A 23,713-nucleotide genomic window follows, 5' to 3' on the forward strand; every position below is an offset into this window, starting at 1 on the left:
GACTTTCTTTCCTTACGAAACAAAACAGGAGAACGGTTGGTATTTTCCATGCAGTTATAACAAATTTGAAGCTTTTAAGCTTCAAAAAGGACAACAAAATACTATAAAAGTATCAGAAAAGTGGTCCATATGCTTTATTTCAGGTCTTCTGAGGCCTTCTGAGAGCTTTGGATGAGAAACAGACTGAAATGTAAGTCAATCGCCCTTGCTCTGTTCAAAGAGTTCACGAGTGAAAGAATCATTATCTTCAATCAGATGTTTACATTGAATCCGTTGATCGGGTTCAAAATGCCAGTCTGACTGATCCGTTCTCAAAGCATAATGATCTGGAGTCATTAACTGCTCACTCCAGGAAGATTTTCATTTGATAATGACAATTTTCATGCCATGTGATTTCGGAAGACTTGGAATAAAGCACACAAGCCATATGATCTAGGTTTAGGATACTTTTATGGTGCTTCTCTGATCTCAATTGCATGAAAAGAGCGACAACCACGGTCTTCAGAATATCTACTTTTATGTTCCACAGAAGAAAGAAAGTCACACAGATGACACAAGGGTGAGTAAAGTTATGTTTAAAGGGTTAGTTCACCCAAAAATAACTATTACCCAATGATTTACTCACCTAAAGTCATCCTAGATGTACAGTATAAGACATTCTTCTTTCAGACGAACACAATCAGAGTTATATTAAAAATGTCCTGGCTCTTCCAATCTTTATAATGGCAGTTGGGTCATTTTGCAGTCCATAAAAGTGTACGAGCGTAACTGGAGTGCAATGTCGTCAGACGTAGTGTAAGCATTTTGAACTGCAAGAGACGCCACACTTTTTCCATAAGTTGAATATGGAAGGTGATTTGTTGGAAGCTAGATAATTTACTTTATAAAGATTTAAATATGGATATTTTTCTTACACAAAAACGCATCGCTTCACTTCAGAAGGCCTTTATTAACCCCCCGGAGCTGTGTGGAGCAGTTGTATGATGGATAGATGCACTTTTATGGACAGTCAGGACATTTTTAATGTAACTCTGATTGAGTTCGTCTGAAAGAAGAATGTCATATACACATAGGATGGCTTGAGGGTGAGTAAATCGTGGGCTAATTTTCATTTTTGGGTGAACCCTCAAGTATTACCTGTTTAATAGTGACGAGAACCTAAAGTCATACACCTCTTCCGCGGACTTAACCTGGACAAAGACAGTCAGAAGAAGACCATCAATGTCTCTGAGAGAGAGCCTTACTCTAAATAACTCTAAATAATGAAATTAAACATAACATCTAAATTAAACATGTTTAATTGGCCATAGTCCTTTTGGCAGTGGTTAAAACATCAATGCAATTTACTTGGACCTCCTCTGCAGAGCCCAGTGACCAGGGCTTGACATTAACACCCGCAGACCTGATGTGTGTGTATATCAGTAGTGGCGTGTAACGCAGTCACTCCTACTAGCCACTTTGGCAGGTTGAATTTTATATATAATATATACATTTTTCAATTGTAGTCTGTTAAAAAGGCATCTAAATTAATAATGGTGTTGCAGGGCTTGAATTTTGTCGTGGGATCACGCATAATTTTGTCGTGGGATTGGGCTTGAATTTTGTCATGGGATTGTGCATATTTTTCGCTGCTTATTGCGCTTAAATAGTCAAATACACACAAAATAATGTCAAAATGCCGGTCTTGGCGAGTATTCACGTAAACACAGTCAGTTCTGTTTGAAGTGAACGTAAACAATTGACAGTATAATGGATCCGTGCGTCAGGTCTTAAAGTGATAGCAGCCTATTATACCTGCTGCCAAATTATGAGCTAATATTAAAAATAGCTATATCGCAGTTTTTCCCCATTGTATAGATGTCAAAATTGTGACCAGTGAAAATGCTGAGAGGCTAATAACTTTGGAAAACCACTAGCCACAGTGGCTGGTGAGCAAAAAAAGTTAATGTCAAGCCCTGACAATAAACCATTCCTTAATTTCTGTCATTTTTTTCCAGACCAAGCGACAAGATCTTGAAATATCCCAGACTTTCACTGTCCAAATTGGGATTCAAAACCTCAAATTCAGTCACGAAACTGGCACAGATTGGCTGGCAGTGTTCTCAAGCCACCTCTGAGAGCTCGAAGAAACGTCAAAACGTAGGTACATTGTCTTGTACTACATTGGACACTGTTTAAATGGTTTCTTTCTCTTCCAAACTGTTCTTTTTCTGCGGTTGATAGGTGCTAGTGGAGCCATTGCTCAGGATGGAGCCCTTAGTAATGCCCGTACTGACCGTGGACAAAGGGAAACTCTCGTAACTCTCCGGCGGCCCCCAGCAGCGGCATCTGGAGAGCAGCAATTTCAACTCCTTCTGGAAGTTATTGTTCAGGAATCCATAGATCACTGGATTGACACATGTTGACGCCATGGCGGTGAGGTGACAAGCTGAGAAAATAGCATTGTGCTGGCATATGGGAATCGCCTCGTGATTCCAGTCGAAAATAGTGTTGAAAACATTCAGTGGCAGCCAACACAGGGCGAAAGCTGCTACAATTGAGGCTAGCATGGCGTTGACTCGCTTTGAGCCTTTGGCCTTTTTCTGCCCTCGGGCCCTCTCGACCATGTCTTTGCGCCGGCTAAGACGCAGGAATATGCGGAAATAACAGACTAGAATGAGCGCCAACGGTAAGCAGTACTGGCACAGCAGCAGCGTCGTGGTGTAAGTTAGCCGATTGCCATCAGACGGCCACTGCTCGATGCAGATGAAGTGATCGCTGAAGGGGTTGAAGGGAAGGCTAAGGTTGTGGAAGGGCGAGTTTGTGAGGATGTTGAAGGAAAGGAACGGAAGGGAGATAAAGCACGCTATGATCCAGATTACCGCTACAGCCAGGTAGGAGTGTCTGACGACTGGCTTCCAACCGGTGGGATGGATGATGAGCTGGTGTCTTTCCAAGGCGATGAGAACCATGGAGAAAATCGAAACGGTCACGGACATACACTGGATGAATGGCGTCACCTTACACAAAGCTTCGCCCAGAATCCATCGATCCATTAGGGTGTAGATAATGGTGACCGGCAAACACACCAGGCAAACGAGGATATCGGAGCATGAGAGGTTGACGATGAAGATGTTGGTCACGTTGCGCATCTCTTTCTGTCGTGTGATGACTAAGACCAGGCAAGTGTTGCCCACCAGGCCCACCGCTAGCATGGTGCTGTATGCCACAATAAGGAAAGTGGTGCTGCTGAGGGAGGTTGGACAGACAGGATCCTCAAATATCCAAGACCCAGAGCTGTTGTTCAGATGAGACCGCTCCATTGCCGTTCGGTTGCAGTGGTATCTCTAGAAATGTCCGACGGTCGCTCTGTCTGGCTTAATCTCCAGGGAAGTGAGAACATGAAGTGGAATTGTCCAGTGTAAGACTGCTCCTTCCCAACAACACCAATTTTCTTTTAGTTTCCAAGTTGTCTCATCTTGTTTTCTTGCATCCCACAGAACTGATGGTCTGTTAAACCTGTGGACAGAATAACAAAAAATAGCTCTCAAGATCAGAAGAAAAAACAAAGTTGTAAAACATGGCAACAATTTGAAATCTCCCCACTCAGATTCATCCTGCCAATATATATCAGTAGGTCTCAAGCGATAAGTCAGTAAATATATTAATAGATTTGTCCTAGACTGGGTATGAAAAAAAGTATTTTAAATAAAGAAAATTCACTATAGGGGTCTCTGTCATTAAATGACATTTAACAGCAGACACCAGATGCAATTATTGCATAAAGCTTGAGAGATTACATAATCACCATAACAATAATAGCTGTGATTGGCATTAATGGATAATTCATTAGATTATGTGCATTTAAATTCATTTATGATCGCAGGCTTTGTCCTTTTGAGAATGTTGCAGTTTTTTCTATCTTTTTTCATTAAATCCACACGCAGTGAGGCCGGCGTTGTACAGGATCTGCCGAGTCGGTTCCCCTTTAGTCCTCAAAGCTGTTCCATTGGCTGAGACAACTTTTAAAATATACTTTATTCAGTTATCCAGTGCACTTATTCCTAATCATGAAATTAATTATTAACTAATTACTGTGTTGTACATTACATATCACAAAATATTACAGAACCTAAAAATGTTCAAGTGAAACTGCCTTTGGTTCCCTTGTGAAAAAGAAGTGCACTATAGAATACTTTTAAAAAGAGTAGTTATCACTGGAAAAATATTTTACAACACTGTAAACCCGAATAAGTTGGTAAAACTCCAAAAAAATTAGGTAATCAGTTACATCAAAGTTTTAAGTTAAGAAATGTAAAGTTTAAATAAGCAGAACGTGCAGAATTTTATTTTGAAATCATACATTTTAATTGCTCTCAACTTGAAATATTTGAATCATACATTTTGCTTAAAATGATCATGTAATCTCAACTTAGATATTTTAGTAGTTGAAACGTGACTAGCTTTAACTAGCTAATTCAATATATGTATGTGTATATATATATAATCAGTAAGTCTCAAGCGATATGTCAATTAAATATGTAAATAGATTTGTACTAGACTTAGTATGAAATAAATTATTTTAAATACTTTTTTGGTATAAGTTTTTTTCACTATAGGGGTCTCTGTCTCATACAAAATAAATAAAAAACATACTGTCATAAACAGAACAAAATATACCTTTTCAAGTGATCTGTGTTAAAAGCAAAGCAGAGTGCTTATCTGCCTGTTCACTAAAATATCCTTATTAGAGAAATGGGACCGTGACAGACTGAGGCGTCTTGTTCTCTTCTTTGATATTTCTTTTGTTCTCTTTTCGACTCTAGTAGTTTCATTACTTCAACGTATTATCTTTATTTTCCTCTCTATATTCAGTAGTAAATTATGAAACATTCTCTGGTAAAACTCATTTTTTGGACAATCTAGCACCCCCAAAAAACCAAATACATCAGACAGGCAAAAAAGAAAAAGAAGCCTCATAAATTTTTATTCTGATTGCAGCTTGAATCATGAATTTTTAATGCAGCAAGAATGAAAAAAATATTTAAACATCAACATTTTAATAATAACAGACATTCCTAGCTTAGTAACCCTACTAGAGAGGAATCCCATCTAGAAAACACATCTATCTATCTATCTATCTATCTATCTATCTATCTATCTATCTATCTATCTATCTATCTATCTATCTATCTATCTATCTATCTATCTATCTATCTATCTATCTATCTATCTATCTATCTATCTATCTATCTATCTATCTATCTATCTATCTATCTATCTATCTATCTATCTATCTATCTATCTATCTATCTATCCATCCATCCATCCATCCATCCATCCATCCATCCATCCATCAATGTTATTTTTTACAGCCATTTTTAAAAATATATATATATTTATAGTTTGACTCAAACCTTAATTTTTGATTCATTATTAATCAAAAAGATTTATTTTCCCATGGATAAAAAAGCAAACCTACAAAGTAAAAACACTTTTTATTATAAAAACTGCAATTAATCAATATATTTTCTTAGACACAAGCCAAAATGTCAATTAATGTAGGTCAGTATAATATATATATATATTTTTTTTTTACAAATTAATTTCACCATAAACAAAAGCTAAATTAGCTATAATATGAGAGTAGAATTTTCACCTAAGATACAAAAAAAAAGTTTGATCAGTCAATGTTTAGTTAATGTTTAATTTGTAAATTGTAAAAATGTTGCATTTATATTAAAAGTATAAAATATGAATAATAATACAAATATTTATTCAGTGTATAATATCAGCCATCAAATCGGTTATTGTTCAGAACATTCCAAATAAGCAACTATATAATAATAATCTTTATTGGTGCATCTTCATAACTGACACAGAACTGGAACAGACTCTAGCCTAGGAGATGCTTACGTGATGTTATACAACTTTGTTATGAAACTGTTATAGAAGCACAGGAATGGTGTAGAGACTAAAGCTCAGGGTCAGGGATGGCACCGTTTAATCCCCAATTCACCAACACACTTGTTGCTCCAAAGGTCCTGTCCCTGGACATCAAAACGTAAATCCAATACTGGAAAACTGTCATAAAATGTGAGTGGAAAAGCTGATAATTAAAGCAGCACTTGCAGCAGCACTCCTTCTCTCCATCTGTCTCGCAGATTTTCTTTTTTTCTTGATGATTTCTTAAAGTGCTCTGCATGGCTTTGCAGTAATAGCTACTGAGCCTGCACATATAGGCACACTGGCAGGTGATGAATAACCCAGTACGGTTTAACAATGGGCGAGAATCTAATTATGAACAGAATCCTGCTGCGCTAAGCCCATCTGATTTCCTCAAGCCAGAGTGAGACTTCAGTGCAGCTAAAACACAAACAGCTACAGATAAGAACAAATCCTTTCGGTTTGGCCTCTTCCTGTCTCTAATTTGGTTAAGAAAATATTTTGAAGTTAATTATTAAGCAATATGAATATTCAAAACTATTAATAACCCAAACGGTAATGTGCGCGATTTCTGCATCAAGCGGAATTACAAAAGTAATGCAAAATTATCATTGTCATTGTCAATAGTAATGGCACAAATGTCTCTCAGTCCTTCTCCGAGTCAACATGACCGTTGGAAAAAAGGTCACACTCATTAGCGGTCTTTAAAAGTTAAAACTACAAATGAGACACCCTACTGGAGAAAGTATTTTAAATCAGGGAAACATCAAGAGAGAAACAAGGCATTTAGAGAGTAATTCTGCCTTCAAACAGCCAAATGACATTTAACAGCAGACACCAGATGCAATTATTGCATAAAGCTTGAGAGATTGCATAATCACCATAACAATAATAGCTGTGATTGGCATTAATGAATAATTCATTAGATTATGTGAATTTAAATTAATTTATGATTGCAGACTTTGTCCTTTTGAGAATGTTGCAGTTTTTTTTAAATCTTTTTTTCATTAAATACGCTGTTGTGCAGGAATCTCTCCATCTGCCGAGTCGGTTCCCCTTTGGACCACAAAGCTGTTCCATTGGCTCATACAACTTTTAACATAAACTTTATTTAGTTATCCAGTGCACTTATTCCTAATCATGAAATTCATGATTAACGAATTACTGTGTTGTACATCACAACATATCACAGAACCTAAAAAAAACCTAAAAAGTTTCCCTTGTGAAAAAGAAGTGCACTTTAGCATACTTTTAAAAATAATTATCACGGGAAAAATTTGTTGCGGTGTGGAAGTGTTACGTGCAGTCACACTGTAAACCCGAATAAGTTGGCAAAACTCAAAAAATTTGAGGTAATCAGTGTGGCGGAGGGGGCGTGGTTCTGCGAAGTCTGTAGCGGGAGCGAGGAACTGCGGAGACGAGCGGTGAGTAAGTAGGTCAAGTGCAGATCATTAACACCTGTATTTTTAGTAGTTGAAACTCACTGTAAAAAAAAAGTCCGTAAAAATAGGGCACTATATGTACTGTATACGTATAGTTTTTTTACAGGTGTTTTGCCTGTGTTTTGAATTACACATTGCATTAGTTTGTGTTTTAAGGGTTAACGGAAATTTCCAAACAAGCTCATGATGGTAACCCTACAAAAAATATAAAAACAGAAACTCTTCTACACTAGCATAGCAAAACATTAAACACAACTAAATCTCCAACGTCATATTAATCTTGCACAAAAAAACATAATATAACACTTAATTTTTGCATTTACTCTCCCTATCGAGTGTCATGGCAAAGCATGATGGGAACTAGATATCCCAGCACAGTTTCAGTTAAATTTAAGTTTGTCTAAATTAAAAGAAGCAAGTTCATAAAACTCAAAACAATGAAAGTTCAGATTACTTAAAATGTGTCAGTTTTGTGAACTCAAAAGAAAAAGAAAGTTCTAAATACTTATAAACGTTAATTTGATTTAACTAATTTGTTTAATTTTAGTTTGCCCTGCTCAAATCAATGAATTATTTTGAGCGTTAGGTTTTACAGGGTAGTCACACTGTACACCAAAAAATTTGAGGTAATCAGTTTCGTCAAATTTTAGAAGTTAAGAAATATAAAGTTTAAGTAAGCAGAACTTGCAGAATTTTATTTTGTACTCCATTTTAATTGCGCTTACCTTGAAATATTTGAATAAGCTAATTCATACATCATACATACACTTGTCACCATGATGGTTCCCCCCAGGCAAACTTTTCCCTTTTCAGGGTAAACTTTCTTTTTCTTTTTTAGCCCAGATTCAGTTCAGTTTAATTTAATTTAATTTTAAAGAAACATGTTCATAAAACTCAAAACACTGGTGACACTTCCCTTACACCTAACCCAACCCTTGAAATTACCCATACCACCACACCTGTCCCTAACTTTACCCGTATCCCACCTCAATATCAGCAAAAGTGTTTTACAACTCAATATGAACACAATAAGTACATTGTGTCACAGTTCTTTAAGAGAGGACTCAAATGCAGGAATGAGTGATCAGGGGTTTATTGACAAAACAGCTGACAATACAAGAAATGGTGAGGAGGTGAACAGTCAGCGATGGCCAGGCAGGAATTCTTTGGCAATGCACTCAGGTATCACAGGAAACGCACCAGGCTTGCTGCTAGGCAAGGAGAGCAAGCAGCCAGGGAAGCTAGGACAGGACTGGAACTAGATACACAAGACAAGACAGGACAGGATCAACAGCACTAACGCTTAGCAAGACTACAGTAACAGCACTAGTAGGCATCACGTATAACGAAGCAGCAACACATGAGGGAAAGAACACACTTTATAAAGGGAGCAGAGAACATGAGGAACAGGTGAACACACAATAGTGAAACGAGGACTAGATAAGGACCAAACAAGGGGGCGTGGTAACAGGAAACAAGGAGGCAGGACACAGGGAGCACATGGCAAACACAAACCAAGACAGAGCCATGTGTTCACGCACAACACAAACAAAGACACACTAAACAAAGACAAGACTGACAGAACGGTCAGAGGAGAACCCTGACACATTGTACTTATTTTTTGATGCAAGTACATAGTAAGGCCATCTAATATAAAGTGGGACCAAAAATCTATTATAGTTTACATTATTTCATAATTAATTCTATTGACTTGAATTTGGTACTAACAACTAAAATATACTTTTCTATTGAAACTTGTATATGATGTATTTAAATATTTTTGAAATAACATTTGTATAGACGTTGCAATTTAGTACATTTAAAATATATTAACTTTAAACGTAATATCAAATACACTACAGTTAAAAGTGTGCTTTAGTATGCTAGACAACACATTAAAATAAGTGTACTTCTTTACAATGTACATTAAAGAACAACTTTTAAAGTGTTCCTTTAACCACTTAAGCTCTGACACCATTTTTGGGGATTTCCGCCTGAATTTGGCCTACACAAATTGGAATGTTTCCCATACCCACATACTGTACAGTGAGGAAAATAAGTATTTGAACACCCTGCTATTTTGCAAGTTCTCCCACTTAGAAATCATGGAGGGGTCTGAAATTGTCATCATATGTGCATGTCCACTGTGAGAGACATAATCTAAAAAAGAAAATCCAGAAATCACAATGTATGATTTTTTAACTATTCATTTGTATGATACAGCTGCAAATAAGTATTTGAACACCTGTCTATCAGCTAGAATTCTGACCCTCAAAGACCTGTTAGTCTGCCTTTAAAATGTACACCTCCACTCCATTTATTATCCTAAATTAGATGCACCTGTTTGAGGTTGTTAGCTGCATAAAGACACCTGTCCACCCCATACAATCAGTAAGAATCCAACTACTAACATGGCCAAGACCAAAGAGCTGTCCAAAGACACTAGAGACAAAATTGTACAACTCCACAAGGCTGGAAAGGGCTACGGGGAAATTGCCAAGCAGCTTGGTGAAAAATGGTCCACTGTTGGAGCAATCATTAGAAAATGGAAGAAGCTAAACATGACTGTCAGTCTCCCTCGGACTGGAGCTCCATGCACGATCTCACCTCGTGGGGTCTAAATGATCCTAAGAAAGGTGATAAATCAGCCCAGAACTACACGGGAGGAGCTGGTCAATGACCTGAAAAGAGCTGGGACCACCGTTTCCAAGGTTACTGTTGGTAATACACTAAGACGTCATGGTTTGAAATCATACATGGCACGGAAGGTTCCCCTGCTTAAACCAGCACATGTCCAGGCCCGTATTAAGTTGACCATTTGGATGATCCAGAGGAGTCATGGGAGAAAGTCATGTGGTCAGATGAGACCAAAATAAAACTTTTTGGTCATAATTCCACTAAATGTGTTTGGAGGAAGAAGAACGATGAGTACCATCCCAAGAACACCATCCCTACTGTGAAGCATGGGGGTGGTAGCATCATGCTTTGGGGGTGTTTTTCTGCACATGGGACAGGGCGACTGCACTGTATTAAGGAGAGGATGACCGGGGCCATGTATTGCAAGATTTTGGGGCACAACCTCCTTCCCTCAGTTAGAGCATTGAAGATGGGTCGAGGCTGGGTCTTCCAACATGACAATGACCCGAAGCACACAGCCAGGATAACCAAGGAGTGGCTCTGTAAGAAGCATATCAAGGTTCTGGCGTGGCCTAGCCAATCTCTAGACCTAAACCCAATAGAGAATCTTTGGAGGGAGCTCAAACTCCGTGTTTCTCAGCGACAGGCCAGAAACCTGACTGATCTAGATAAGATCTGTGTAGAGGAGTGGGCCAAAATCCCTCCTGCAGTGTGTGCAAACCTGGTGAAAAACTACAGGAAACGTTTGACCTCTGTAATTGCAAACAAAGGCTACTGTACCAAATATTAACATTGATTTTCTCAGGTGTTCAAATACTTATTTGCAGCTGTATCATTCAAATAAATAGTTAAAAAATCATACATTGTGATTTCTGGATTTTTTTTTTAGATTATGTCTCTCACAGTGGACATGCACCTACGATGACAATTTCAGACCCCTCCATGATTTCTAAGTGGGAGAACTTGCAAAATAGCAGGGTGTTCAAATACTTATTTTCCTCACTGTATAGTGGTCTAAATACAAAATGTTGGTGTCATTTTATAGGAAACCCTTTGAAGTTGCATAAACCACTGCTAAAAGTGATAAACATGTAAGTATTTGTTGTCTGAGCTGTAATAAACCCCCACCCCCCAAAATAAGAGGCGCTTTTTTATTTTTTTGGTTATAAATTAATTTTTGAAAGTGTGTAACTCAGGCCCTGCAGACAATTTGGTCTGTTTCCACTAGATTCCAGAAAATGTATCATGTTGTATGCAAGATTTATTCAAAAGGGAGAAAAAAAAGAAGGTCATATTCCTCCATTCAGATTCATTTGAATAAATCTTGCATACATGATCCAGACAAAAATCCTTGTTCCAGTATTTTCAATATATATTGAAAATATTGATATGGAATCTAGTGGATTGCAGGGTGCTAGAGCACACAGGGCCTGAGTTACACACTTTCAAAAATGAAAAAGCGCATGTTTATCACTTTGAGCAGTAGTTTATGCAACTTCAAAGGGTTTCCTGTAAAATTACACCAAAATTTTGAATTTAGACCACTGTATCTGGGTATGGGAAGCTTTTCAATTTGGGTAGGCCAAATCCAGGCGGAAATGGTCCCAGAGTAATTTAGTGTAAATAAGTTACTTTGTGTAAAACAAATGCCAAAGTGATGCATGTCTCCAGAAAGTAGGGACTCTAAGTTTTCAAATAGTACCACATATGAGGTCAGAGCTCCTCCACAGACATTAAAAAGTTAATACTTGATTATGTCATTCCGGACCCTGGCCTTTTTCATTAATGATATATTATCTGCAATTTACAAGTGCACTTCTTTTTCACAAGGGTTAGCATTATTTAATTCATAATTTGGTCTCGTTAAACTTTTGTATTATGGGAATGAGCAGCGTGAAGTTTCACCTTTTGGGGAAGAAAAAATAACATTGAAACAACATAAGCGTGAATAAATGACCCATCATTTCATCATTCCCTTTAAGAAAAGCACAATCATTCCCTTTATGGAAGCATCCATCTAAATTGAAATAACTAGCTTAACACAGATCCCACAGGGTTATTGCAGTTAGCTTACAAGTGAGAGTAAATCAATCACAGAGTCTCAGCCCAGATGTGCCTCACATATGGCTGATAAGCTGTAAAAAAGCTCATTATTGCCCCCATTTCTAACCTGCCCTCTCTAAAGGACACTGATTGTTTTCAATTAGCAGGCTTTAGAGTCTGCCAATGAATCTCCTCCTGGTGACAGTGTGTTGCAATGAAGCAGAGATACTCTGTTCGATATCTGAGACAAAGAGCACATGATGCACCACTGGTTGCACACACAAAGGTTCAAACCTCAACAACATCTTCCCCGCAGAGCTCTCAATTCGGTCACCATGACTCCTCCATTTTCACATAGACAACATGGGGGGAAAGAGAGTTCTGGCCAGCTCAGATATGCTGTTGACTTATTTCAAACACCTGGGACATGGTGTTAGCTGGTTTCTAGGTGGACCTAGCTGGTTATTTGCTGTATCTGTTATGGTTTTGCACCTTCTGGTAGATGTTGTAACTATCGAAGACCTGAACTATCTGATTGAAAAAACAAAACAATGGAAAAAAATGGACACCAATATACAGGGCTTGACATTAACACCTGCCAACCCGCCAGATGCAGGTGTATTTCAGTAATAAATAAGTGCAATGTAGTGTTGTCAAAAATATAGACTATTCGATACATATCGATACTGAAATATCTGAAACAAATCCAATACTCATTTCCCGCAGAATAGACACTCTCTCATCTCTCCGACAGCAAGTAACACGCAAACCCGCCTCCTCTCACTCACTCGCTTCATTTGCTCCGGATGAATATTGTTGCTGTTACGGGGCTTGAATTTCAGAGTGGGATTGTGTGTATTGGGCATAATTTTACTCATTCCCACAAATGACTGCATTAGGCATGAGACGGTATGAACAATTTATATCACGATTATAGTGACCAAAATTATCTCGATTATCAATATTATCACGGTTTTGTTTAAATGAGATGAAAGAGTTCAAAAAGATGCACACAGTGAAACATTTCAACAAACAACAACTAAAACAAGCAGCTCTATGCACTTTTTTAAGCAAGATTATATTCTGTTGCATTTCCTTCCTTATAATGACCGTCGTCAATAGCAACGCATTATAACAGCGCATATCCATGAATCACAACTCTCGTTTAATTCAAATGCAACTTGCCCTCTTGCGTCTGTTTTTGATTGTATTGAAAATAAACTCAGAGGACTTTACTATTAATACTACTATAATTATTACTATAACTTCTTGTGATCATCTTGTCTGGACGATTGTTTTGTATAAATGGATTTATAAACCGGTCAGATGTAAAATATTAATCTCAATTCAGTATGTCCCAGTAATTATTTATGTGATAAAAAAAAAAATCAGTGTAATGCACTGTAAAAAAAAAAGTCAGGTCTCCAATTGAAAATTTTCTAGTGACTGATCATATCTAAATTTTTTAGTTGGCCAAATTGAATTTCTGTTAATTAAATTGCATCAATTCACAGAAATTCAATTTGGCCAACTGAAAAATTTAGATGTAATCAGTCACTAGAAAATTTTCTATTGCAGACCTGAAATTTTTTTACATTGTAAGTGTACAATGAATATACATTATTATCCCTTAAATGTCACCCTTAATAGTCTTGTCTGAACTTGTTCGTTCGTCTTTGGCTCAAAGCCACATCCTGAGAACTTTTCTTCGCGGAAGCTTCGCGTTAATTTCAAGTGAGTGAGATAAAATATTTCAACACAAAAAAACATAATGGGCCTCATTCAAGAAACACGAGCAGAACGAATTTGTGTGTAAATCGTTCGTAAAGCCGTAAATTTCGTAAATTTTCGAATTCACGAAAATGTTTGTATTTTCAAAATGTTAGTTGGTACGAAATAAATTTACACCTGCTCCCTACCTCCTGTAAATGGTGCGGAAACATTTGAACGTTCTGTGTTCTAATTAAGGCAAACTGACTACATTGCATTTTGATGCACTATGTACCATAATAATATTTCAAGAGTCCGTCTTTTTTTTTTTTACTGTTCAACGTTGGGTAATAGGCAGTGCTCGTCACTGTCACGGAAGTTACGGTTCGGTACGGGTTCGGTACAGCAGTTTTAAAAAATGGCTTTTTATTTATTTTTTATTAAACAGTGGTTTACTGAAAAAAATGTGTCTGTCCTTAAATGAATGAAATTATAACTAAAAGTTTCTTAAAGATAATGCTGTAAACTATATAGGGAGCCTTTACTTGCACATTATTACTATAATATTAAAGGTTAACAACAGAGCCCAAACTATGAGCCTATATTCAGCTGATATTCATGTTTAGTTATAGGATAATCAACACTCAAATAACACATTGTGTGCAAACATGTAAACTTACATAAGGCAGTTTTTGCATTAACTCCTAAATCTAATTATAAAATTATGTTTTTTCTCCAATTCGTTGTTGAAATATAATCTTAGTGACTGTCATTTTTTGCCAGATTTATCTAAACATGGCATTAAATAATCAATACATCACTAACAGGTTAAGTAGAATTAAAGTATATATATAGGCTAATATAGTGCATATATTTAGTGAAAGAGTTGATTTCTCTAGTGAATTAACAGCTGTGGACACTGAATGACTTCTGACTCTGAGGTAAATGATGCTGCGTAACATTGTTTACAAGCTGTTTGACGTCTTTCCGCGATTGAAACACTGATTGAGCGATTACACGACATATGATACGTTTCAGTAAGTGTTATCCTCAACATACCTTAAGATATTAATTCATGTTTATTCTTCTGGAAGAGATTATCGCGTTCACTCGCACGTGTGTGCCGCGGCCGCTTGAATTGACGCGCCTATACAGTGCTCAGTCTTCACATTAAAGAGTGTCAAAACGGCGATCATCGTTTGAATTTCGTGATAAAATGGACTGAATACTTAATATGTTCGAGTGGGAACTCGGATTAAAGTGTGTTCCGCGCTTAAAACAAGCCGACTGTTAACTGTTAAAGATTGCATTCGTAACGCGTTCGGTACACACGCGCACCGAACCGAATGCCCTGTACCGAAACGGTTCGGTACGAATACGTGTACCGTTACACCCCTAATATACACACGTTTAACTACCAAATCCATGGTATATGCAGCGTTTGTGAATCTGGAGGAGAGTTTCGTAAACGTCCATTTTACACGCAAATTACTCAGAATTTGCTTATATATTTACGAAAGTTTCATGAATGAGGCCCTTTGTGTCCAATTATTTCCCAGATGTACGCTCTAAAAAAACAAAAGGTTCTATATGACACCAAAAATGGTTCTTCATCGTAAATCATAGAGGAACCACTTTTGGTGCTATATATCTTAATATGTTCTGTATATGGTGCTATATAGCACCTTGGTCACAAAGACGACTCGTCAGATTTGAAGTGTTTCCCCCATTGTAGCGACTTTCTTCTTGCATGTTCTGCAGACAGGGAGACCATCCTCGATTAAGTTTCCCTCAGGACTTTTGTAAAAAGCCAAAATATGACCTTTTAGAAGGCTTTAAAATCTCCTGAGCGCTGTCACTGCTTTCCGCCATTTCTTCTTGTTCAAAAAGGCTGATGCTGGCTTTTCAAAAGCGCGATAATCAAACACGGTTATAATGATAATTACATTTTAAACGATAATACTAACCGTCAGTACATTTTATCATGGTTTATCTCAAACCGGTAATTGTCCCATCCCTAGACTGTATAATAGTAAATGTTTCTTGAGCAGCAAATCAGCAGTGATTTCTGAAGGTTCATGTGACAGAAAACGTTCTGAAACAAGATGGCAGATTTCTCAGCTCATACTTCCAGGGGTTCTGTGCCTGTCGAACAACTTGCATTGAAATATATGGGAATGCTAACAGATCTCTCCGGGTATTATAGATCTCCTTGTTAGAAACCTGTCATGCTCCCAAACTACCTACAGATGAATCTTCCAGCAGGGCTCTCAGCTCATCGGGGTTTTGCTCGCGCAGGAGCTGAGAACAGCTAAAACTGCAGGTCCTTGTTGACTGTACACTTCTGTTTTGCCAGAAGTGCAGGTATGAATTTTTAAAAGGTGCTGCGTGAGTTCATGACTAAGAAAGAAAAATGAAGTAATGCTGAAAATCAATGAAGCCTACTTGCAATACGCTACCAGAGGCCGTGCCTTTCTCTTTCAAGAAAGAATTGTGTTTGGAGAGAGAAGTGACATTGCTTATGATTTCAGAATTGCTGCATGGAAAACATGCCACAACTTTTTTTTGCCAACACTCTGTGACACTCAATCTTCAAAAACCTGTGCATTAGCATGCATGACGCAAAGAGCGCTTATATTTATAACAGAGCTTGCCATGGGCAAACACACCCTGTGATAGCAGGAGGGACCCAAGATGAGCTTTTGCTTCTCAGATGTGTCACGACCTACAGTGCTACAGTCAAATAAAAAACATCCCATAAACATGCATGTTTTATTAAAGTTAATGAACAACAGCGTGCCGTGCCGTGCCATGCTGTGTGGACATAAATTCATTAGTGGTTTTATATTCTTAAGGGTAAAATCATGATTTGCATTCAAATCCAGCAAGTTTTAAACATGTCTCTGTGCATGCTGAGCAATTATGTAGAGGAAAAACAGCATGAGCTTTACCAAACAGTGGGGTTCAGAAATGTGACACCGCTAACATCTGGAGTTTTGTCCTTTAGATCCTGAGGAGTTTTAGGATTTTTACCAATTTAAAACAAAGAAAAGTTAAGATGAAAATGAAATAAATGTAAAAAATAATCATTATATATATATATATATATATATACATATATATATATATATATATATATATATATAGGGGTGTAACGGTTCGCGTATTCATACCGAACGGTTCACGGGGTGAGTTCCAAATGGAATCAGTATTCCCTATTTGATCATCCCTATGTGAGCAGGACACGCGTGTGCCGTGCCGTATGTAGCAGTTTGGAATGCACTTGGCAAAGGGAGCGGCGTAATTTCCTCATTATCTTCAGCTGGGATTTTCAAACATTTTCGGCTTCAGTTTCGGTTTTCGGCCAAGTGCATACTAAATTTTCGGTTTCGGTCCAGAATTTTCATTTCGGTGCATCACTAATCTGCATAATTCTTTTCTTTTTTTTAGCCTAACTGTTGCAAATAAAAATATTTTTTTATTTTAAAGAGTTTATAAAAATATGCTTTGTAATAGGCTGCTGTATATAAAAAGTAATATAACTCTTAAAAATATGAATTATATATTTATTTATGCCGGCGCTGCGTTGTCACAGGAAAATCCCAGCTGAAGATAATCATCTTCAAGATCAACATCTACAAGAATATTCTAATCCCAAATTTGAAATTCGAATACCAACCCATCGAACGAATATTTGAACATTCGAATATTCGGGTCCAGCCCTAAACGCCAGTCTATGGTCTTCATTGGCTGCTCGCGAACAACATCTACTTTGTCCCGCCCTCAAACACTGTAGTTGTGCGAGGCATGCATGTGTGTGCGAGTGCGAGTGTGAACGTTATTATAACTTAAAGGGGTGATGAACTGAGAAATCAACTTTCCCTTGAGCTTTTGATATATAAAAGGTCATGGTAATATAAGAATATCCTGTAAGCTTCAGAGCTGAAAACTTCCTTGTTAGTCAAAGAAAAGCTTTTATTGACACCAGGCTCAGAAAACGAGAGCTCTCAGAATATGCGGATCTCTTACGTAATAGGACCTAGACGCCGCCTCTACAGATAAATATGCTTCTGTAGCCCCGCCCACCGACTCGTGAGCTAAGGATCATCCCTGCATAAACTTCCTTCTGAACACACAAGTGAGTAGGCTAAAACATGTTTTTTGTATGTTCGTTTTGCAAATCTATTGACTACATAGCTTAGCAAGCTGTCACAAGGTGTTATTAAATTGGTTCACTCGTGATCGGACTTTATTTAGTTATGGGCCAGGCGCTAGTGTGTGTGTCTCCGCGTCCGCGCAACGCGAGTGAGTGAGTGTGTGTGAGTGCGTCCGCGCGAGTGAGTGAGTGAGTGTGTGTGAGTGCGTGTGTGTGTGTGTCCGCGCAAGTGAGTGAGTGAGTGAGTGTGTGTGTGTCCGCCCATGCGAGTGTGTGTGTGTGTGTCCGCGCGAGTGAGTGAGTGTGTGTGTGTCCGCGTCTGTGTGTCCCCGCGAGTGAGTAAGTGAGTGTGTGTGTGTCCGCGCGAGTGTGTGAGTGAGTGAGTGAGTGTGTGTGTGTGTGTGTGTGTGTGTGTGTGTGTGTGTGTGTGTGTGTGTGTGTGTGTGTGTGTGTGTGTGTGTGTGTGTGTGTGTGTGTGTGTGTGTGTGTGTGTGTGTGTGTGTGTGTGTGTGTGTGTTTGTGATTTAATCATTGTGTTGGTTGATATTTTGCGAGTCCTCTGAGCATTTCCCCCAGACGATTCTTGGGACTGACGGTAGCTGAAGCTCATTAAATATGCAAATGTTATCCAATCCTAGCAGTGAGCGTTTACTTCCAAGTGTTCAGTGCGGCATGCCCATCAAAACGGATCGTTTCTTCAGAGAGCCTCAAAACCATGGCAGAAAATAGCCTATTACTAATTCATTATGATGTTTTTGAATGTAAAAACCGCACAAACGTCATAAGTTGACCTCAGACAACAGTATAAAAAAATAAAAAAAGCCAGTTCATGACACCTTTAAAGCTACACTATGTAACTTTTCCGTCTGCTAGAGGTCGCTTGTTCAAAACAAAGGCGTAGTTTGATGACGCCACGTTTGAACGCAGAATCTTGGGACGTGGTCTTCACCTCACAGCCGGTGGAAAACAGTCAGGATAGGACTCGGGCAGAAATCATGTTCATGGATGTGATTATTAACATTACTGTAGTGAAGCAGAGCAGGACCGAGTGTTGTGGAGCTGAGCAAGGCCGCAGGAGCGATTGAAGAGCGGGACTGTTATTATGGCATAGTCGCCGGCGGGACTTTTATTATGACACGTTTGCCGGCGCCACTTCCGCTTTTCCAGTCATGAGTATGAGGTAACGCAATTCTGTTTATCGTATTAGATATATCTGAGTGTGTTGAAAAGGAAGTTATGACGTTCGCTCGGCGGCTGCTATGACACTTGTTCACACTGCAGTGAGAGTAAAGTGTTTCACTGAATAAAACCGGAGACCGAGGGTGACGCAGATATGACGCAATCGACAGGCGACTCCCTCACACGCATAGCTCACACGTCCCGGTTCCGTGGTTAAAATAGCAATTTCTCACGATTTACAAATAGTTGGAAACATTTGGGATATTCTAAGTACTCAACTGAACAAATTATATAACACTGGCCTAGTGGTTTCTGGATATTGTACTGCAAAAATCCTACATAGTTCACCTTTAAGTACTACTTGACAGTTGCATGTGCATTTGGTATTCACTAGTGTTAGTTCTAAATGCTCCTGTCATCTGCTGTGTTCAGACTTATGTGTTTGATGTTTGCTACATTCAAGTGTATTTTCTTGGAGCAGATACAATAAAAAGGGAGTTCATATATCTGTTGTATTGATAATTGAGGATGCAACGCATCATGATGCTTGATGTATGATAATCGTAATCAGGGTTTCAAATTAACTTTTTCACACGCCAGACAATTTGGCAACTACATTAAGTTACCGGTCATTCAGAACTTCTACTAGCCAAAAAGGGAAAAAAAACTGAAATAAACAAGATTAAGTAATTCACAGCTTATATACACCAATCAGGCATAGCATTATGACCACCCTCCTAATATTGTGTTGGTCCCTCTTTTGCTGCCAACTGACCCGTCGAGGCATGGACTCCACGAGACCCCTGAAGTGTGCTGTGGTATCTGGCACCAAAATGTAAGCAGCAGATCCTTTAAGTCCTGTAAGTTGCGAGGTGGGGCCTCCATGGATCGGACTTGTTTGTTCAGCACATCCCACAGATGCTTGATTGGATTGAGATCTGGGGAATTTGGAGGCCACACCTCAAACACCATTTTTGCTTTGTGGCAGGGCACATTATCTGCTGAAAGAGGCCACAGCCACCAGGGAATACCGTTTCCATGAAAGGCTGTACATGGTCTGCAACAATGCTTAGGTAGGTGGTACATGTCAAAGTAACATCCACATGGATGGCAGGACCCAAGGTTTCCCAGCAGAACATTGCCCAAAGCATCACACTGCCTCCGCCGGCTTGATCTCTTCCAATAATGCATCCTGGTGTCATGTGTTCCCCAGGTTAAGCGACGCGCACGCACCCGGCCATCCACGTGATGTAAAAGAAAACGTGATTCATCATTCGTCCAGTTCTAATGCTCACATGCCCACTGTTGGCACTTTCGTCTGTGGACAGGGGTCAGCATGGTCACCCTGACTGACCTGCAGCTATGCAGCCCCATACAGAACAAACTGCGATGCACTGTCTATTCTGACACCTTTCTATCAGAACCAGCATTAACTTCTTGAGCAATTTGAACAATTTGTAGCTCGTCTGTATGATCGGACCACACGGCCAGCCTTCGCTCCCCACATGCATCAATGAGCCTTGGCCGCCATGACCCTGTCGCCGATTCACCACTGTTCCATCCCTGGACCACTTTTGATAATGACCACTGCAGACCGGGAACACCCTACAAAAGCTGCAGTTTTGGAGATGCTCTGACCCAGTCGTCTAGCCATCACAATTTGGCCTTTGTCAAACTCGCTCAAATCCTTACGCTTGCCCATTTTTCCTGCTTCTAACACATCAACTTTGAGGACAAAATGTTCACTTGCCGCCTAATATATCCCACCGACTAACAGGTGCCGTGAAGAAGAGATAATCAGTGTTATTCACTTCACCTGTCAGTGGTCATAATCAGTGTATATATATATTTGGATTTCATACATTCATTTCTTATTCAAACAAAATCCTGTCATCCAGTCATCCCCTCCCTTCCTCTTTCATCCTCATCCTTTTCATCAAAAATGTATTTTAGGTGGACAGATCAATACAGTGCAAAGAACATCAAACACCACGCTGAACAAAACAAACCTGTGGTCTCAGGATATGGCATGGGTCTGCTAAAATTGTAGGATGTTGGAAAATAACAATGTCTTTTCTGTTAGCCAAATGCTCAAAGGCCTCAGAGCTCTCATCTTCAGAGTCCTCTGTATCAGTAAAGAAGTAATGTTTTTCAAGTATCACCACATTTTTTTTTTTTTTTTTGTGCGTAATCTTCGTGTTTGCTTTAATACAAATAAATTTAGTCTCCTAAAATCTAATGAGTTTAGTTAAATTGTAATACATTAAGCATTTAAGCATTACACAACCGACTGTCACTTGAACTGACATTTTGACATCATTTTGTTTTTGACATTAAAAATACACAAAATAGAGCTCAATTCACTTTTGTGTTTGTTTTTTAAAAACATCTTTGTATTTCTGTTTTAGTTAGTAGGCCATATCAGGTTAAGCTAAAGCTTCAAATAAGTTTTTTTATTTTTTATTTCAGTTAACATTTATTTATTTTCAAGTAATGAAGTTTTTTTTTATGTTTTAGTTAACTATTATAACCCTGATACTTTGATACTTTATTGAATATGTGTCAAATACTGGTCTTTCCTCCTGACTATGAATTAAATGGGAATTAAATTAAATACAGTTTATTGTGTAACCAAAAACGAATATATAATGCGTGACATTTAATTACAAACAAGCTCGAAATACACATTGACTCTTATTTTGAAATGTTTGCGTCTCACTATTGCAGTTACAGGAGCTCATTCAAATTCAGGAGATAAAATATGCGTTGTCATACCATACCGTCTAAAACATATTACTATATAAACATCGTAAAGTAAACATTGTCATTATTCATCAGCATTAGTTCATAAACAATTGCCTGGCATAAATGTGCGCTATTCATTGATTGTGAACCGTTCTGGAGCGCTGTATTGGGGATGAGCCTGTAGAACGTGCCACAGCGCCGTGTTTTCCAGCGGTTAGATCAGCACGCTCAAATCAAATGTGCGCATCTGTTACACAGGGCATCAGTTCTGACTGGATCTCTTCCCTAATCGACCCTCCCTAACATTTTCGTCTCGTTTTTTATTTGTTGACGAAAATGACAATTGATTTTCGTCATAGTTTTTGTCATCCAACACTAGTTTTTATTTAGTTATCGTCTCGTTTTCGTCAGTGAAAACAGGTTGTTGACGAAAATTATGATGAAAATTATTTGTCAACGAAATTAACACTGGTGCAGATTTGGCTTACATGAACTTCCCCAGCAAAGTGAGTAAACATAATGGGCCCTATCACAAACCCGGCGCAATGCAACGGCAGGTGTGACGCAAGTGTTTTTTTGCTAGTTTCAGCCTAACCCAGTTATCATTTTCACGTCCAGTGCCATCTTGTTTTAAATAGCAAATGCACTGGCGCCCATCGGTTCGCCCATTGTTCAGTTGCTGGTCTGAAAACCAGGTGTGTTCAGGCTCATTGTTGGTGCGTTGATATTCTGAGGAACGGAAAACGACTGCGCCATTGACCAACAAAAACCTGCTCTAAGGTCAATAGTGCAGTATATTTTGTGTTATTTAAAGGGTGTGTTAGTAATATGAGCCTATAGGTGGATGCACAACTCATATACACTCTGCTTATTACATACACTTCGTTCGCACAGCAGCACACACACATTTTTAAATATTAAAAATAAAAGGATTACTCTCTGGAGAAGCTTTCAGTCTTTCCGCTAGATAGACCATGCACCTGGTGTGCCACCCATTTTTCCCGTCATTAAACTAGCAAAAGTGGATTCGGACAAGCCCTAAGTGCACTCAGATCGTTAAAATCGGGCCCAATAAGTAACCCGCCAAATTGGCTAGTGATTTGACAGCATTACCCACCACAGTTGATTCTTACCCACATTTGGCGGGTTGGCGGGTGTTCATTTCAAATCCTGATCGTAATTGAATTTAATTGAATTGAGACCAGTGACGATTCACACCCCTAGCAGTAAGTTGTAGATAAATCACAACAGTCTGGACCATCTGACCAATCAGAGCAGGGCAGGCTCTCGAAAAATAGGGATTTAGAGAGATTGAATCAAACCATTTCAAAAACTGTGAGAAGAAGTGATGCTGCAATGTATATTATGAGAAAATGTGTTTTTGACCTTGTATGCATGTAAATCTAATATACATGATCAAAATATCACTTCAGTTTAGTCACTTTATTTCACAAAGGAAATGCTGTTCTCCTTCCACTTCCCAAATCTCACTTTTCACCATAAGGGAGAGAGAAACAAACTACTTTTAGATCAGAGAGGCAGCCATCAACTGAACGTATCATGAAAGGTGGATCACGGGCGTACCTGCACGCTGTCAGCCATCTCACTTTACACTTTTATAGCATCTTACAGAGAAAGAATACTAGCAAGAAGACTAATAGTCCATATTTTGATACTAAAACTGACAGCTGCCTCTCTATAACCACATAACCAATACTTATGCAGTCAATCTTCGATCAATTATTCTTTACGGTCAAGCCAGATTTAATTTTATCACACACTAAGTCAGTAATAAAAAACCTAAAGGAACAGGAGAACAAGACTTGAGTTAAACCGCGCCAGACCTCGGAAGCAAAACTCAAATATTTTTCCAATA

At 38.5% G+C, this 23,713-nt stretch overlaps 1 protein-coding gene across 1 annotated transcript; it reads right to left on the reverse strand.

Annotated features, from left to right (window-relative positions):
• Positions 1 to 2,174: 2,174 nt before the first annotated feature.
• Positions 2,175 to 3,302, reverse strand: npy8br (neuropeptide Y receptor Y8b; the record flags this gene model as incomplete). Its single annotated transcript, XM_079826602.1, has 1 exon — positions 2,175 to 3,302. The coding sequence occupies one exon, from the start codon at positions 3,300 to 3,302 to the stop codon at positions 2,175 to 2,177; it is 1,128 nt and encodes a 375-aa protein (XP_079682728.1).
• Between the last annotated feature and the right edge of the window lie 20,411 nt (positions 3,303 to 23,713).

This window comes from Gobio gobio (assembly GCF_949357685.1).
Source record: "Gobio gobio genome assembly, chromosome: 10".
In the NCBI taxonomy this organism is placed as follows: Eukaryota; Metazoa; Chordata; class Actinopteri; order Cypriniformes; family Gobionidae; genus Gobio; species Gobio gobio.